Raw genomic sequence first — 17,500 nt, 5'->3', positions numbered from 1 at the left:
TAAAGCATGTGATGAATTCATTGTAGATAATGAATTATGTTTATAACGAATAATCAAAATTGATCATCCCCATATAATTGTGTTTTACTGTACACCCTCGCTTTGAACAGAAATCCCAAGGAAGGAAAAGTTCAGGCAGTGGTGATGGTGAAGAGGAGGGAGTTCATGTAAAGGAACTGAAGAAAATCTGTAGAGCAGTGGGGATAATTGTCACCAACACCCGCCACCTAGCAGGCTGCTCCACAGACAACCAGAAAGTCAGCAGACTCAAACAGCTGCTCAGGGAGGCTGGCATGGAGGGTGAGAGAGGGTTGTAATGTATCTAAGTCTGAGAAAATACTCAAATATGTAATCTTCAAGTTTAATTGTTTAACAAATTATGAAAAAGACATTGATTTTATGCAAAGAACTAGATGCAGAACTGTACACGTAGCTTTTCAGTTTAAATTTTTCCCAGACTTTTTTCCAATATGTTTCAACTTGGATATCTTATAAAATTTGATATGTGATCACCTAAGGAGTAGATACAAATGAAGTTTCACTTTTGGTATGATTGCCTTATTCTATCAAAAATTGTACATGTACATGTAAGACTTTGTTGAATGAACTTATTCAATTGTTGTTTTCCAGACTTTTGGGGTGCTGTCAATTGCGAATTTTGTATTGAGTACTCTACAGCTTTTTTTTTCACTCAACAGAAATTGTCGACCTGGCTAATTACAGTTTTGCAGTTGGTGATAACCATCATTTATAGGGGGGGGGGGGGGAAGTACATGTTCATTTTGAAATATTTATCTCATAGGTCGTCCAAGTATGAAAAAAGTTGAAGACGTGAAGCTAATGAAGGAGGCAGCTGAACTAGACAGACACAACATACTCAGGACAGAGGGTAAGGGCATTCATGGGGAGTTATCTCTCTTTTGCTGTATAATATATGAATATTGAGTATTTATAATAGAAGCTGAAGATTGCATTAACTACACATGTTGATTGAATACTGTAGAATCCTTTTAAATTTGTGAATAGGTGGGAGGGGGCAATTTTTGTAAATTCGACAGTGTCTTTTAGATGTTATTTGCTGAATTTTGTTTCTGTGCATTGATACATCACATAACTTATGGATCTTATTGTCTGACATTTAAGATACCCATGCATTCTATGAAAATTGAACCCTCATAAAATATGATTCTACAGTGTTTCACACATCATTGATGATACTTCAGATTTTTTTGAAAATGAAAATATTTGTGTTAATGCCATTTTCCTCTTATTGATATTATGCAGGGAGAGGGAAAAGAAGAGTGAACAGTTTATTCTCAAGGTCGGATAATTCTCCCAAGGTCAAAGCTACACCACCAAGAGAAAAGTTCAGCAGACTGAGGGACATTATTGATAGTGATATATCAGACTAATTGAGGTACAAACAGGATTATCTCTCTACACATTGAGTATCCTATGTAAATGCTTCAACAGTGAATACTCTTATATTATAGTTTAGATTTTGTATATTTTGGATTTACATTAGATATTGACTTGTTACAGTATCCAAGTGTTTAAGGTACCTGCTTTACAACAGGAAGGTCCTGGGTTTAATTCTCAATTCCGGCAGCAATATCAAACCTAAGACTCTAGACATTCATTCAATGTCATGCAACAGGTGTATTCTTTAGACATTTTTAACTGGGCAATCTGTATGAGTTATTGCCCTTTGACCAAGAAACACCGTATCAACCACTGCGTGTAAATAAGTAGTGTATAAATATATAGGTAACATTTGGCAGCCACGAGTCAACCATGGCTGTAGTAACACAGCTGATTTATCTGTTTTAAGAGTTGTGATAATGTAAGCACAGGTTATTCCAATAGATCAATCAATGGCAAACATACACTTTGATGTTCACAGATAGATGTATTATTGATCAGTTTTTGTAAGGAATGTGGAGATGCCTGGTTACAGTGTTACAAGGATTGATAGAGAGGATTTGCTGAACTTAGTCATTGATGGCTGGCTGTGCAACTTGTTTGTCATTATGATGGATAACAGTAAAAATATCCAGTTAATTCTTATTCTACATGGAATAGTAAAAAACACTCTCTGAAATTCAAACACATGATGGAATTATCTAATTCTTGTTACTCTTAGAATCAGCCTGAATGCATAATTATTTTAAAATGCACACACCATGCATTGATAGATATATTTTATGTAAATGCTTTGTACGTGTGAGTTACGTCTAGATTATTTAGTTAGTGTGTTTCTCCAATGCAACTCGCCATATTGATTTGATACTGTAGGAAAAACATTTTTCAGGCATAAATGTAAAATAGATCTTTACCGAAGAGTAAAAATCAATTATCACCCCCTCCCCAAATTCAAAAAGGGGGCAGAATATGTACAATAATAAGACTTAATTGAGCCAAAAAGAAATGCCCTTGAGTTGTGCCATTTTTCGTGGTTTGGGTCGAATAGAGGAAATGAACAAAATATGGTATACGGCCTTACATTAAACTTTTGTTTTTGAATTCTAAAGGAGCAGGATTAGGTAATGATCTCATGCAGATAGTTGCTAGTGAAAAATTACAATCTCAAAAATGTATTTCCAAAGTACTTATAAGATTGTGCTGGCAAAAACATTCAATGTTCTTGAGAGTTTGTTTCAGGTTTTTCATCTTTTATCTATTTCTCAGTCCTCTTGCTAACAGATATTTTCTTCCTTAAACAAAGTATGTAAATCATTGATTACAACACTTTCAGATCTTCCTCATATAAAATTTGCTTATTATTTGAACACTTAGAAATCTTATTCAGACAAAAAATGCAAATCATTTCAACACTAAAAAAATCTTCCTCTGAAAGATATGCACATCATTTCAATCCTGAAAAATCCTCAAAGAATGTTTTACAGCCTGATATTTGCACAAGATACTTTGCTTGCATAGATTGTTTTTTCGCTTTTAAGATCTTGTTTTGATACAATGAATATCTTACAATGCTACTTTGCAGTATGTATTCAGCGACGTCACATTTTTCGGATTAAACCTTTGTTCTTTAAAGTTAAACTCCATGATATGTACATGTAGATGACACCAGTATCATGTGTTATGTGTAGTTTCAATTTTTTTTTTTTAATTGTAATTATTTATTGTAAATGCTTTTTGGGGATTTTGTCATTTATTTACTAATAAATGACCATTCTGATTCAACAATTGTTTTTATATTTGTTAAGCAGGATATCATAAAGTATGCCAACCATTTCAACACTTGTAGATCTTCCTCAGCTAATTCTTAGTGATCTCTTATATTCGAGAAGGCACAACCAACATATATATGCAAGTGTTTTCTGTAAATGTTTCCTAAATCCCTGCATTCCAAAAATGTATGCAACATACAATATCATATGAGATACTTCTCAAGCAGTGCCCCCAGTAATTAATTGAATATTTTTTATTTAGATTTTTTTTTATATATATACATTTTACATACATCTGAAAAAAGCACATTTAGGAAGTCATCAATGAAAATAAATAACATCAAGTGTGACAATTATTTTGAGACATTTTCCTTATCAAAATAGGTTATTGGAACAATGTATTTGTCAATTAATATCATCCATCATTTTTAAAAACCAATGGTGAATAGATCATATCCAGTGTCAGAGCACTTCTCTATATCATCAAACATTATTAAATGACCCAGGTATGGACCTCTAAAACTTGTATCACATTTGATTTTAGTTACTCAGATAACCCTGTAACTATGCAGGTATTCATGCTGTATTACTTATAATGAATTTCTTCCATTATCCCCCAATAGCCTGTGTCTTCACTATTCATTAAAGGCTTTTGATCTTCCCACAAGATCCTTGCAGGTACATGTAATACTACTCGGTGTCTTACAATCATGCCTTGTTCAGAAGTCTGGAGGATGACACCGCAGGGATTCATGTAGCTGCTCATTTAGAAACTGTCTTTTCTGTGATAATTACTTGGATGCACAGTTTGATATTTTTGGCAGTTTTCCCATCTGTAAACTATTGTAAAGTTTCTATAGGTTTTAATTTACTTCACATGTATATATGTAGGAGTCTGTTTGAGGTTTGGATTAAAATTTTGTAAGAAGTGTCTGCTAGATAGAATTTGTGTCCTCACATCAAAAGTTTGAAGGTTACAGTTTCTAAGGGTAGTGTCTCAGTATTTGAATTAATATTTTAGTTTTTGGTAGTGAAATTGTGCAATCTAATTTCCATTTTGCCACATCATAGTAAAAGGCTTTAATTTACTTTACATGTATACATGTAGAAGGAATCTGTTTATGCATGGTGTTTGAGGTTTGGATTAAAATTTTGTAAGAGATGTCTGATAGATACACTGTAGAATATGTGTCCTCACATCAAAAGTTTGAAGGTTACAGTTTCTAAAGAATTTAAATTGAGATTTTAGAATTTGATAGTGAAATTGTGCAATCTAATTTCCATTTTGCCACATCATAGTCAAAGGCTTTAATTTACTTTACATGTATACATGTAGAAGGAATCTGTTTATGCATGGTGTTTGAGGTTTGGATTAAAATTTTGTAAGAGATGTCCGATAGATACACTGTAGAATATGTGTCCTCACATCAAAAGTTTGAAGGTTACAGTTTCTAAAGAATTTAAATTGAGATTTTAGAATTTGATGGTGAAATTGTGCAATCTAATTTCCATTTTGCCACATCATAGTTATTTTGAGGTAACAATTTCTATTTCTAAATGATGAAATATTCTCATGTGGCAGTGAGTGTAGTTTCCACGTCCTTGTAATGTGATTTTGGTGCAATGCTCTTTTTAAAATGTGCATCCGTAACCTTCGGAAGTTATAATGCGTTTTTTTGATTGTAGGTTGACATGTGGAATTTCAAAGGAGAGAAAGTCATTGTTCCTGCCTCTTCTGTGGGTTCCTTGCAGAGCAAAGTTAATTTGACTTTGTAGTGACATTGGGTGCAAATACTATGGAAAGACCCTATTACAGGCTTGAATCCAATTAAATTTCAGACACAGCTAGCGAAGGATGAATATTGTCGCAGAGATCATTAATTTTGCACCAAAGTTGAAGAACTTTGAACAGGATTCATTGAAGAATTTAAAAGTCAAACTAAAAAATTCTCAACATAAACAATCTTAAATGGCTGTACGAATTTTTTATGTTAACAATGTTTTTGATTTTGATGTTGAAGTGATTTTGGTTAATTGCCATTTTGAAGCGACAAGAAGCTTGAGTAAATTCATGTCTATCAATACTTTATCTTTCATACATATAATATACATGTACTGGTTAAAGGGCTATGAAGTTAGTGCATGGCAATATTCTTAGGATATGTCTACTACAAATCCAACTGTATTTATTGTGAATTGCACAGATTTTTATGTTCACAAGATAATGCAATAAATAATGTCTGGGACAGGCTAGGCTCAGTCTTCAGAATCCAAAGTCGGAAAGCTGTTAGGTACAACAACATTTATGTAACTATCAGTCTCATCTTCATTAGCTGGGAGTCTTATGAATTGGTTGACTGACCTGTGACCATAGATAGCTATAATCAATGGAAATCCGAACCAGACTTCCTGTTGTTCTCAGTGGTATGGCACAGAAATATAGCCATTATGACATCATTGTCTACCAAGACTGCCCAGGGAGCTCATAAAATGTATTTTCTCCATTCATATCGGGTTAAGTACATAAGTATTGACTTGAGTGATTATTACATGTGATTGGTCACATTAGGTTCTGCTAATGTCAGCAATACTGGTCTGGGTTCTGTCTGCATCCTGTTCATTGAAGTGGGTTGTTGGTGTTCATAAATATAATAAAAGTTACAAAACACATATAAATAAGAATGCAATAAAGTGTAAAAAGACGATTAACAACCCTCTGTCACACAGTATTTGATCCATAACTAGGTGTGATTTCAGGAGTTTTTTAATGCTATGCTGTGCAAATTCAGACGATGCAGGTGTTCGTTGATGAGAACATTTAGAGCTCATAATCTCAAGATATTTGTAATTCAGTTGTATGGTCTTTGAAATGCTTGTATGAAAAATTTACATGCTCTCAGGGGTAGTTTGATAGGCTTTCAAGCCTACGGAAAAAGTCTGCCATTTAAGCTGATCTGTTTTCAAATCTCAATATGAAATTCTGTTGCACTCTTATTTTTATGGGATGAATTTAGTGGGGTTTCTTCTCCTTGCATCAATTATTTTTGATTTTTATGCTGAATTTGGTTGTGTCGTGTGGATGGCTATGTATGTCAGTGTCGTATAAAACTATAAGAAATTCTGATTTATCATCATTAAAATGCAAATGTCATTCAGAGAGCAAATGTGAAGGAAGGAAAGATGAGACCAAATTGTGGAATTATTAAGTCAGACTGATTTGTATGCATGTAATTGTAGTTTGCATTGATGGAAGCAGCCTCGGTCTTTCTTTCTTTGAAATGTGACACAAAAATATTTTGGTGATACAAATTGGCGTTCTCTCTTAAATATGTAGAATAATTGCAACTTTCCAAGCCTCGTTACTTTCCAGATATATATCAGTATTTACTCTTAAATATCCACATTTTATATAGCATAGTTACATATAATTGCATTTATGCCCTGCTGAATATCAGGAGGGATTAAAAACCAATCAGAGCATTGAAAATCTGCATAATTTGTCGTCTATATTGAGTTCTGCTTGTAAGCCCTATCTTTGTGGTTAGGGGTTTATGATTTTGGTGAAAAGTAATGTCTTGAGACACCTGGACTACAGAGATAAAAGTACATAGAATCTGAATTGTCTAAGACTGTGTCTCTATCCCCGGGCTAATGCACATCAATTGACAATCTCTAAATGCCCACTGCTTAATATTTTACATGTTATGGTCTGATAAAAAAGCATTGTAATTTCTAGCTCGTTTATATTTTAAGGGACAAAAGCTTTTTTTTTTTAACACATGTATCCCCCTCCCCTGCAAGAGAGGTAAAGAGGACATTGCAGACCTATTTAATCTGACGATTTCTCTGTAATATGGTCAGAACCATATTACAACTGCTTGAGGTCTATTAGCATTTCCTGCACTTTCAACCACTATTTCACATAATTTTAATTTCCCTTTCTTCCAATTAAGAAGTGCCATAGTTTGTAGTATTTAGCTCACCCGAGCTGAAAGTCAAGTGATCATTGGTGATTAAAGTGTTTCTGTTGTCTTTAAAACTTACAAATGTACGTCTTCTCGAGAAGCATTGGGACAATTTCAATCAAACTTTCCACAAATCATCCCGTGAGGATCCGGGTTAGAATAGGTCCTCAAGTTCAAGTTTCTTTATTCACTCAAATCAACAATGCGTGGTACATGAGGTCAAGTGTACATGTGATACATTCCAATGGGAAAAGAGAGACACAAACATAATCATGTTCACATAAAGAAAGAAAAGAAGGAAGCGAGAGGAGAAAAACCCAAAACAAAATAGATTATATGTATGAATTATGGAGGACAGACTAAATCGTATATTTTTGTTATCCTTGATTGTCGTAAGAGACGATTAAATGGGGTGGTCCTTCGGATGAGACCGCAAAAACCGAGGTCCTGTGTCACAGCAGGTGTGGCACGATAAAGATTCCTCCCTGCTCAATGGCCATAAGCGCCGAGCATAGGCCTAAATTTTGCAGCCCTTCACCTGCAGTGGTGACGTCTCCATATGAGTGAAATATTCTCGAGAGGACGTTAAACAATATTCAATCAATCCACAAATCATCCTCGAGTAAAGGGGATTCAAGTTTGTTCAACTGAAACATTTTCCTGTAATGTTGATCTAAGTGTACTTCATATCACCTGTGTGAGTCCATGTGTAATTAAACATAGAAGAAACATTCACTGCTCAGGTGAGCAATATGGATCATGGTCCTCGGAGTGGTTTTTTTTCCCTTCTCAATGACAAGTGCCAAATTGTTCTGACAACTATCGTCTTCAGTACTAAAAGATACGATTTGTATGACTTCATGAAATTATATATGTACTTTGCAATAATTATTATGGTCGGATGTATAAAGGTTAACTAAAGGAATAAAACTATTATAATATTATTGTAGTTTTAATGAGAACCTAGGTGGTTGGTTTAAGAAAGAAAAAAGCAGTTCTTATCGACACACCAGAATGTAAAAATTAATCCTCGGATCATCAAATTATTTGTGATAAATACATGCATAACAATGTAATCATAGGTTTAAAAATTAAAAACAAAAACATTTTCTTTCTAAACATGAACTGAAAAGTTTTTGATTTTCCCCCAAAGATAACTGGCATGGTAAAATGTATTTCCAAATTTCTTTGACAGATGGCATATGAAATGTTTCTGGTGGGGTTTTTATTTCGTAAGTGACCCAAATATTCTACATTGCACATCAATTGATGTTAAAAAGGGTACGTATCGCATATCCAAATAGGAACGCGATTACTCTTTATACGAATTGTCCCGGTATCATGTATATTTACCCTGTGCGAGTTTTGATTGAGAAATACTCGAGTTGTAATGGTGGTTTATGGGAGACGAACCAAGTGTAAGGTTTCAACGAATATTTTACAATTCAAGTTTGGAAAGTTTTTGTCAATGTCATATTTCTCTACTACCTATCTAGGTCCCTACACATTTTTGCGGTTTTTGTGTTGTGTTCGATTACTATTCTGGTTATTCTGATCTTTCTAAACAAAACAGAACATTCCACAACAGAATCTGTCATACGCGGATGATAAATAGTTCTATTTTTATGCTTCAAATTTAGTGTGAATATTTGTTAAGAAATGGCAGTCTTATGAATAAGGTAATAATTGAGGACATTCTCCCACTGTCACTCGCCGTAATTTATTGACTAAGTATATAATGGATGTTGGAAAACCTTGTTACTACTCAAGGAATATTATGCATGTACCACATGTATTCGTCTATGCATGTTTTCAACAGATAAATGTATCGTCTTCAAGGTTTTGTGGTGAATATTGAGAGTGATTTCCTTTTCCCACCAGCATTATGTTTCTCGGTTGTTCAGTCTTTTTGTGAAGCCTTGTATAAAACAAAGGAGTTGTTGCACGTTGGTGTTAGAAGGCGTGGAGTGGAATGCAGGAACTTTTGATGTATGGGCTAAGTTTCATAATCTACAGAGTGAGATACCTGTAGAAAAGCAGCACATCTCTGTGTTATCTTGCCCCGATTGTCAGTTGTTAATGAGGTGATGACACGGATAAGACACGGGGCAGTGTTTGTCCCAGATACTTGTCCTGAATTCAGATGTTTCATTGTAACATTCCAGATGCTGTTTTTCAATACTACTTTTAAAATACTAGATACCTGTAAAAACAAAAGCCATGTGTCATTAGCTGTACAATATAGATAAAAATCAAGGAAGGACTGGGTAGTAAAGTATGTGTTAACAATTGTATGGAAAACATCAACACGGAATACTAGTACTTAGTTCCCACGTAACTGTACACTGCAGATACTATTGTACATGTACAATGTACTCAATCGAATAATATCCATAAAAAAGCAATCTGCCAAGACCATGAATAAGATAGGTGATTTTTCCGGTCAATCCTACAACTGTACAATCCCACGTCCACTTTTGTGAACATGTGATTTTAACAATTCAAAATGATTCTCACAGACTTGAACTGTTCAAAGTAATAAGCAAAATTGACAGCACACGTTTTTAATGTACAGTATATGGTTAGATGACTATGTAGTGGTCTATGCCGCGATTGTTTCACATCCGAGCGTTGTTTTGCGTAAAGGGAACACACGGGGAGACTCGGGTAGCCCAGATGGGAAAACGTAATAGGTGATGGGGATCGCAATAAAACCATGTTTATAACAGGTTTCCTTATGCAACATTATTGCATGATATAGATAATCTATCTGTAATAATAAAAAAATACATTCCGGGGTCTGCGATTATCCCAAGGTTCTTGGTTTCCTTACGTTTACGGGGGAGAGACTTTATTCATTAAAATGGATGGGATTAGTCAACAGACAATGCTTATCCATACCCTCTCCTTACACTAAGACAATGCTTATCCATACTCTCTCCTTACACTAAGACAATGCTTATCCATACCCTCTCCTTACATTAAGTCAATGCTTATCCATACCCTCTCCTTACACTAAGACAATTCTTATCCATACCCTCTCCTTACACTAAGACAATGCATATCCATACCCTCTCCTTACACTAAGACAATGCTTATCCATACCCTCTCCTTACACTAAGACAATGCTTATCCATACCCTCTCCTTACACTAAGTCCATGCTTATCCATACCCTCTCCTTACACTAAGTCAATGCTTATCCATACCCTCTCCTTACACTAAGTCAATGCTTATCCATACCCTCTCCTTACACTAAGACAATGCTTATCCATACCCTCTCCTTACACTAAGACAATGCTTATCCATACCCTCTTCTTACACTAAGACAATGCTTATCCATACCCTCTCCTTACACTAAGACAATGCTTATCCATACCCTCTTCTTACACTAAGACAACTGACAGGATGACCATTAACGGGAAAATGGAACGTGCGGGGGAGTTCCACAAACGGAATCCTTAAAACTAAGACGTTTTTGTCTGACAAGATGCACATGTTATATTGACAACAGAAAACTAGTCACTTCTTTCAGTTACTGTAACGTCACTAAATGACCGCTGAAAAGTCACTGTATGGTAAATTATGTCATACAGTAACTTTTCCGTTGTCATTAGGTTACCATTTCGTCAAATGACACTCTCTAAATTTGTAAATCACTGTAATGATAGTGGAAGAGATTTTTCTGGAGTATATCCCATTAATGGCACGGTGATGTATATGTATTCCAATGAGTACTGATCTGTAAAATGTAAATAAGCTGCTCCTGTACTAAATGAACAACATCCAAGGTAATGAAGTACCGCTCCCAACTCGTAAACAAGATGAAGATAGATGGACCGCTCAGTTACCATAAATTCAAATTCTTCGTCTTCTCGGATCGTCGGTGTAATTGAAATTCAGCCATGTCTTGGTCTTGTGGGCAGATTTCTTAAAGATAAAATGAAGTAGGGATTTATTATCAAATTTATGTATAAAATATTGTCATAGAACTCTGCTTGATATGTACTTTGTTATTTATTTTTATTCTACCGAATGACATGTATTCTCTTGATTGTTATAATCATCATGATCATATTTGTCCATTTTTTTCTTTTCATTCTTCTCTCTTATTTGTAAACTATTTCTTTTTTTCTTCAATCATGTTGATGATATTTTCACGTACTATATTCATTCATGTAACTGACCTTTGACCTATGAAGAGAGCTTATATAGGTATTGTGCCCGTTGTCTAATCCTATTTGTGTATGTATTTTCTATATACATGTATACATGAATAAAATACTGTTCAAAATCAAACATATTTGTCCAGTTTGGGCTCTGAATTAGAAATAAAATGTTCCGTTCTGTACAGAATGTATATATACCGAGTACTATTTAAAGAATTATTTATTCACAAATAAGTAAATGGGATGGGGCAGCAGACACCGCCTATTTTTAGTCCCTTCCTTTTTTTATTTAACCGGGTACTATTAATTAGATATGGAAGCGAATTTGTACCTAATCGCATCATGTGCGGTGTTTAGCCTGTTCTGTGTAAGTGACAATTAATCTTTGGCGACCCGAGCAGGAGAATGGTTGGCTCTGGCATCACGTGCTTTATGATCTCGTTCTGATTACAATGAAGGTCGGATGACGGATTAAGGTCGTACCATCGGTGATTTTTCTCTGTTTAGCCTGGAGTAGAGGATTGCAGTATGATGAGTATGTAATGGTACTCATTGGATCGTGTAAATGGCTTATATCTGTATTTGTCTTACATTATTTCTTTTTTAAATCCCTTATAATTGCCGATCATGCTGTGCCGTCTGCGAACTGTTCGTTTGAAGGATGACGTGAGAAGAGCAGAAACCGGAAAGTGGGACAATACAGAGTAAACCATCTCAGTATTTAGAAGACAGATATTATCTCAATACCCCGAACTTAACAATAATGGCTTACATCAATTTATGTACAACTGTATCCTCGTTTTTGAGCTGCACATTCGGATTTGCACAAAATACTTAACCGTTTTCGGATTGAAAACCCCATGAAGATAAATGTTATGCGTTGTCGGACAATAAACTCGGATGCTGCACAGACGTAAGCCTTGTCCAAGATGAAAACACTCGTGCAGACTGTTAGGCATGCGTCTGGAACTGCATCTGACTGATCTGTGGAGCATGTCTGTCCCCAACAGCTGACCATGCATTCCATATGTTAGTTTACATTCCGGAGCACGACTTTTCCCAAGTTACTAAACTTATCCATACAGTATATTATGTTAGTCGAGTAAATAGGTACATTGAATGCATCTTTGTATGTGATTTATCTAATAACTGTATATTTGTTATGCTGTATGTACATGAATTATATTCCTCGGATGATTTCTTTTAACATACTATACAATCATCTGAAGAATTGTTAGATTAACCAAACTTGTCCGAAATCTATATTTCGGATTCGTGTTAGACTTCACTTTACTTGAAAGGTAATCATATATTCCATGATTTCATTTCTGCGCAAAAAGTATCCAGGTACATATGTCCTAGTTGTCCAAATTCCCAAAATGCAATCACATTTTATGTTACAAATGTAACGTTCACAAATACCGTTTTTCCGGGGGTAGGTGGGTGGTTATGATTAAATAGTTTTTTTCATGAGGTGCATGTAGGTGCGTAATCATAACTAGATGGTCGAGGCTATCTGGTACCGCTTACAGGGTGACGACCACGAGTTATCTCATCTTATGTAAGTACGAGTTATCCCTCGTGCCAATTTATAATTCACAATGATTCGTACGAATAATCGTCGTGTGTCAATTCTTTTATACTTATTTCTTGATAGACCAATATTAGGTAAAATAGGTCATGTTGGAGCTCCATTAATTGTGGTTGGGAAACACATGTATATTTATTATCAATTACGTAGGAAACATGAATACTTTCAATCATATTCAAATCAATCGGTTCTAAAAATGAGAAGCACAACACTGTTGATTATTTAAAACTCAGATTTTCGACACAACCCGCGTCTAAATCAAGAGACATATATTACATAAACAAGTATCAAAAAACCCTGACAAATATTAATAATCTACATTGTTAACAAGAATGATACACTGTTGCAGTGAATTGAGAAAAATGGCAATTCTATGCATAAACATATAATTTTTTTTAATGCATATTAGGTACCGTGTGTTATAATGGATGTATTAGCATCACACCCTCCCCAAAGTATTAGACTGATATTTCTAAATCATTGATGTACAAATTTCGGGCAGAATATTTTAAAATCTTGATACACCATTAGAACGTCGTAGTATTCATAATTTCACGGAATGTTGTGACAGCACATTGATATGAAATACGCTTAATTACAATTAACAATGTGTACACTTTAAATCAACTTGAAATGTTATTTTCCATAGAGGATATCAAGACTTTTACATATTTGTTGTTTGAAAACTGATACCAACTTATAAGGCAACCTCCCTGTAACAGGTACCAACTTATAAAACACTCTCCCTCTAACAGGTACCAACTTATAAGGCACTCTCCCTCTAACAGGTACCAACTTATAAAGCACTCTCCCTCTAACAGGTACCAACTAATAAAGCACTCTCCCTCTAACAGGTACCAACTAATAAAGCACTCTCCCTCTAACAGGTACCAACTTATAAGGCAACCTCCCTGTAACAGGTACCAACTTATAAAGCACTCTCCCTCTAACAGGTACCAGATTATAAAGCACTCTCCCTCTAACAGGTACCAACTAATAAAGCACTCTCCCTGTAACAGGTACCAGATTATAAAGCAACCTCCCTCTAACAGGTACCAACTAATAAAGCACTCTCCCTCTAACAGGTACCAACTTATAAGGCAACCTCCCTGTAACAGGTACCAACTTATAAAGCACTCTCCCTCTAACAGGTACCAGATTATAAAGCACTCTCCCTCTAACAGGTACCAGATTATAAAGCACTCTCCCTCTAACAGGTACCAACTAATAAAGCACTCTCCCTCTAACATGTACCAACTTATAAGGCACTCTCCCTCTAACAGGTACCAGATTATAAAGCACTCTCCCTCTAACAGGTACCAGATTATAAAGCACTCTACCTCTAACAGGTACCAACTAATAAAGCACTCTCCCTCTAACAGGTACCATCTTATAAGGCAACCTCCCTCTAACAGGTACCAGATTATAAATGGAGGATATTTTATAATCTGGTACATGTTGGAGGAAGTGTGCTTTGTAAGTTGGTACCTGTTAGAGAGAAGGTACTTTATAGAATCTGGTACCTGTTAGAGGGAGGGTGCTTTATAAGTTGGTACCTGTTAGAGGGAGGGTGTTTTATAATCTGGTATCTGTTAGAGGGAAGATGCTTTATGATTTGATGATAAAGCATTTTATCTCAAAGAGGTACCAAGTTATACAGCACCCTAACTCTAACAGGAAGCAGTGTATGCTAGGACTAAAATAATTATACCTTCTCCCAAAGTAGAACTTCTATTGTGCTTATCAAAAACAATCGTTGTCAATAGTACAGTGTACTTGGGATCAGCTGGACTTGTTACACTACAGAAATCATGGAACACACTGTTTCCATGTTGCACCTGTTTGGTTGTGAATCCCAGATGATGTTCAACAACTTGTTCAACACCTTGTTTGAAATGAAAAGACTTGTAAAGTTTACAAATTTATTATAGCACAAGTCAATATTGTTTTAGAGTAGCTGATAACAAGTAATAAGTTTTCCAATAAAAATAAATGAGTACAAGCAGAAAAGGTTACATAGGGTGTTTTTCTTATGCCATTTCTAGAATAAAGTGCACCGCCACGGCACATGATATGCCCGTCACATATTGTTAACAGTATAGATTGTACCCATTAAAACATTTTTTTTTATATCACCTTAATTAAATGTCACAGTGACCTTAAAGTAGGGTGCGACACACCTTCTACCTAAGATGCATTAGTTGACCAATTTTGGTGATTCTAGGTCTAATAGTTTTCAAGTTATGAGTCGGACAAGTTTTTGCCATATATGGCCATATCTTCTTAATGAAAAGTCACAGTGACCTGGTTTTAATGTGCGACACACCTTCTACCCAAGATGTATCTACAGACAAAGTTTGATGATTCTAGGCCTTGTAGTAATTAAGTTATGGGTCGGACACGAAAAAGCTAACAGACGGACGGACAGACGGATATCTTCTTAATGAAAAGTCACAGTGACCTGGTTTTAATGTGCGACACACCTTCTACCCAAGATGTATCTACAGACAAAGTTTGATGATTCTAGGCCTTGTAGTATTTAAGTTACGGGTCGGACACGAAAAAGCTAACAGACGGACGGACGGACAGACGGATATCTTCTTAATGAAAAGTCACAGTGACCTGGTTTTAATGTGCGACACACCTTCTACCCAAGATGTATCTACAGACAAAGTTTGATGATTCTAGGCCTTGTAGTATTTAAGTTACGGGTCGGACACGAAAAAGCTAACAGACGGACGGACATGAACGCCATACCATAATACGTCCCGTCTTAAGACGGACGTATAAAAAGGCTTTAAATAGTATCAGCCATCATCAGGTTGTCGCATACTTTCTTTCCATGAATAAAAGCTCCTAAACTTAAAAGTGACAGGAGGCCGGTAGATAGACAACTAGAGCTCTGCGGAAAATATTTCCCCAAAATTGACCATGATCAACAATCTGTAAATATTCTAAAACACCAAAGAAGTTATTTACAAAGACCCTAGCTTCAAAACTGTGAGAGGAGTTAAAAGGTCAAACCGTCATTTATTTAATACATGTATATTTCCTCAAAAACTGACTCGGTTAAACCTGTAATTTTCAACAACAACAAATTAAACAAAAATCAAAATCATAGCCACATACACATTTTCCATACCCATACAAATACTCTGCAGAATAAAGTTCTCAGTTGAATATTGGGAGAAATTTGACAAATCATGTACTTTCTATGTAATGTTTCCTCAAAATACTCAGTTCAAGAATCTGTAATTTTCTCAAACAAGGTTTTCCTATTAAGTGAACCTACAACCTTGACCTTAAAAAACAATAAGCATCTTCCTTCTATGGTGATCAAATGTACCAAGTTGTAAGATTCTAGAGCTTACGGTTCAGTCTGTATCCCATCTTACAAGGTCCGGACAGACAACACCATACCATAATATGTCCAGTCTCTGACGGGCAAGTACCATAATAAGAAAATCTAAAGTTATGACCCTAACAAGCTTTCACAAACTATAAAACATGAGGTGTTTGTAAAACATATAAGCCCCCATGGTGCAAAATTGAAAAGGGTTATACACATGCATAATTTGATTGATAGTAGTATCATCAATTCGAAATATTGAGCAAACAATATCTTCCTATGTCAGGAGTGGATTGACCAAGTGACCTAAAAATCAATAGGGGTCATCTACTCCTTATGCTGTACCAGGTTTGGTGTCAATCAAGCAAATAATTCTTAAAACATAAGAGACAATATATTACTACGTCCAGTTTACCCCTTGACTTTTGACCATATGACCTCAAATCTACTCCTTGAGATGTACCAGTGTACCAAGTTTGGTGTCTGTCAAGCAAAGGGTTCTCAAGATATTGAGCAGGCAGTGTCTTCCTATGTCCAGAGTAGATTGACCCTTGACATTTCGACCTGAAAAACAATTGGGGTCCTCTTCTTTTCATAACCAACCCACATATGAAATATATTACGATCAAGTGAATGGTTCTTAAGATATTAAGCGGACAACATGTGGTCTACCGACCGACCAACAGGTGCAAACCAATATGCCCCTCTTCTTTGAATGGGGGCATAAATATAGTGTTATAACACTAAAAGGCTTCCATACATCTAAAAGTAACATAGGACAAGGCTAACTATAGAAACATTGAGATAGCCTAAACACTTAAACTCTGAAAAAGTAATATCTGATACTACCCTGAACCAAGTAAATTGACTCTGCTAAGGTACATGTATTTACATATTATAATGTAAAATCTAAATAGTTCCCTAACTCAATGTTATGTTCATTTCCTACTCTATGTAAAAGATAAGAGGCGAACACGAAATTCATGTGAAAAGTACAAACCTTAGAGTTCTTTAACCTAGCAGAGTGAGTAAATCTGAGTCAGCTCCTTATATAGGGCTGACAAAATCAATGGGATACTAAATATAAATGCTCAATCTGATAACCCAGGATTAAGCCTCTTGGCCAATGAAATTGCAGAAAACAAATTATGTTCAGGAAGACTGGCATAATGGCAGGTATAATGAATTACATAGCACAGTGAAAGGTAAACATGTGAAACATTAAGATATTTCCTTT

The 17,500-nt window shown here is 35.4% G+C and overlaps 2 protein-coding genes across 5 annotated transcripts in view; one reads left to right on the top strand and one right to left on the bottom strand.

The window, feature by feature from the left end:
• LOC125663787 (uncharacterized protein DDB_G0283697-like) overlaps positions 1-5,437 on the top strand; it is a 22,493-nt gene extending 17,056 nt beyond the window's left edge. The window contains exons 7-10 of the mRNA XM_048896163.2: positions 111-300; positions 803-889; positions 1,285-1,417; positions 4,878-5,437. Coding sequence (XP_048752120.2) covers positions 111-300; positions 803-889; positions 1,285-1,412 — 405 coding nt within the window. The 3' untranslated portion in view covers positions 1,413-1,417; positions 4,878-5,437. The remainder of the gene's footprint in view (positions 1-110; positions 301-802; positions 890-1,284; positions 1,418-4,877) is intronic.
• The window catches only part of LOC125646969 (uncharacterized), a 202,350-nt gene that overhangs the window by 177,560 nt on the left and 7,290 nt on the right, over positions 1-17,500 (bottom strand). For 3 of the 4 annotated variants that reach the window (XR_008799726.1, XR_008799727.1, XR_008799728.1), the window contains one exon: positions 14,823-17,500. This exon is cut by the window's right edge and continues 263 nt beyond it. The gene's annotated coding sequence lies outside the window, so the exon portion shown is untranslated. Of the gene's footprint in view, positions 1-14,822 lie in introns of those variants that run through there. The other variant, XR_008799729.1, reaches the window with a different exon arrangement.

This window comes from Ostrea edulis, chromosome 1, assembly GCF_947568905.1.
Source record: "Ostrea edulis chromosome 1, xbOstEdul1.1, whole genome shotgun sequence".
NCBI lineage: Eukaryota > Metazoa > Mollusca > Bivalvia > Ostreida > Ostreidae > Ostrea > Ostrea edulis.
Note: the sequence above shows the minus strand (reverse complement) of the source record. Positions and strands in the feature narration are given on the sequence as shown.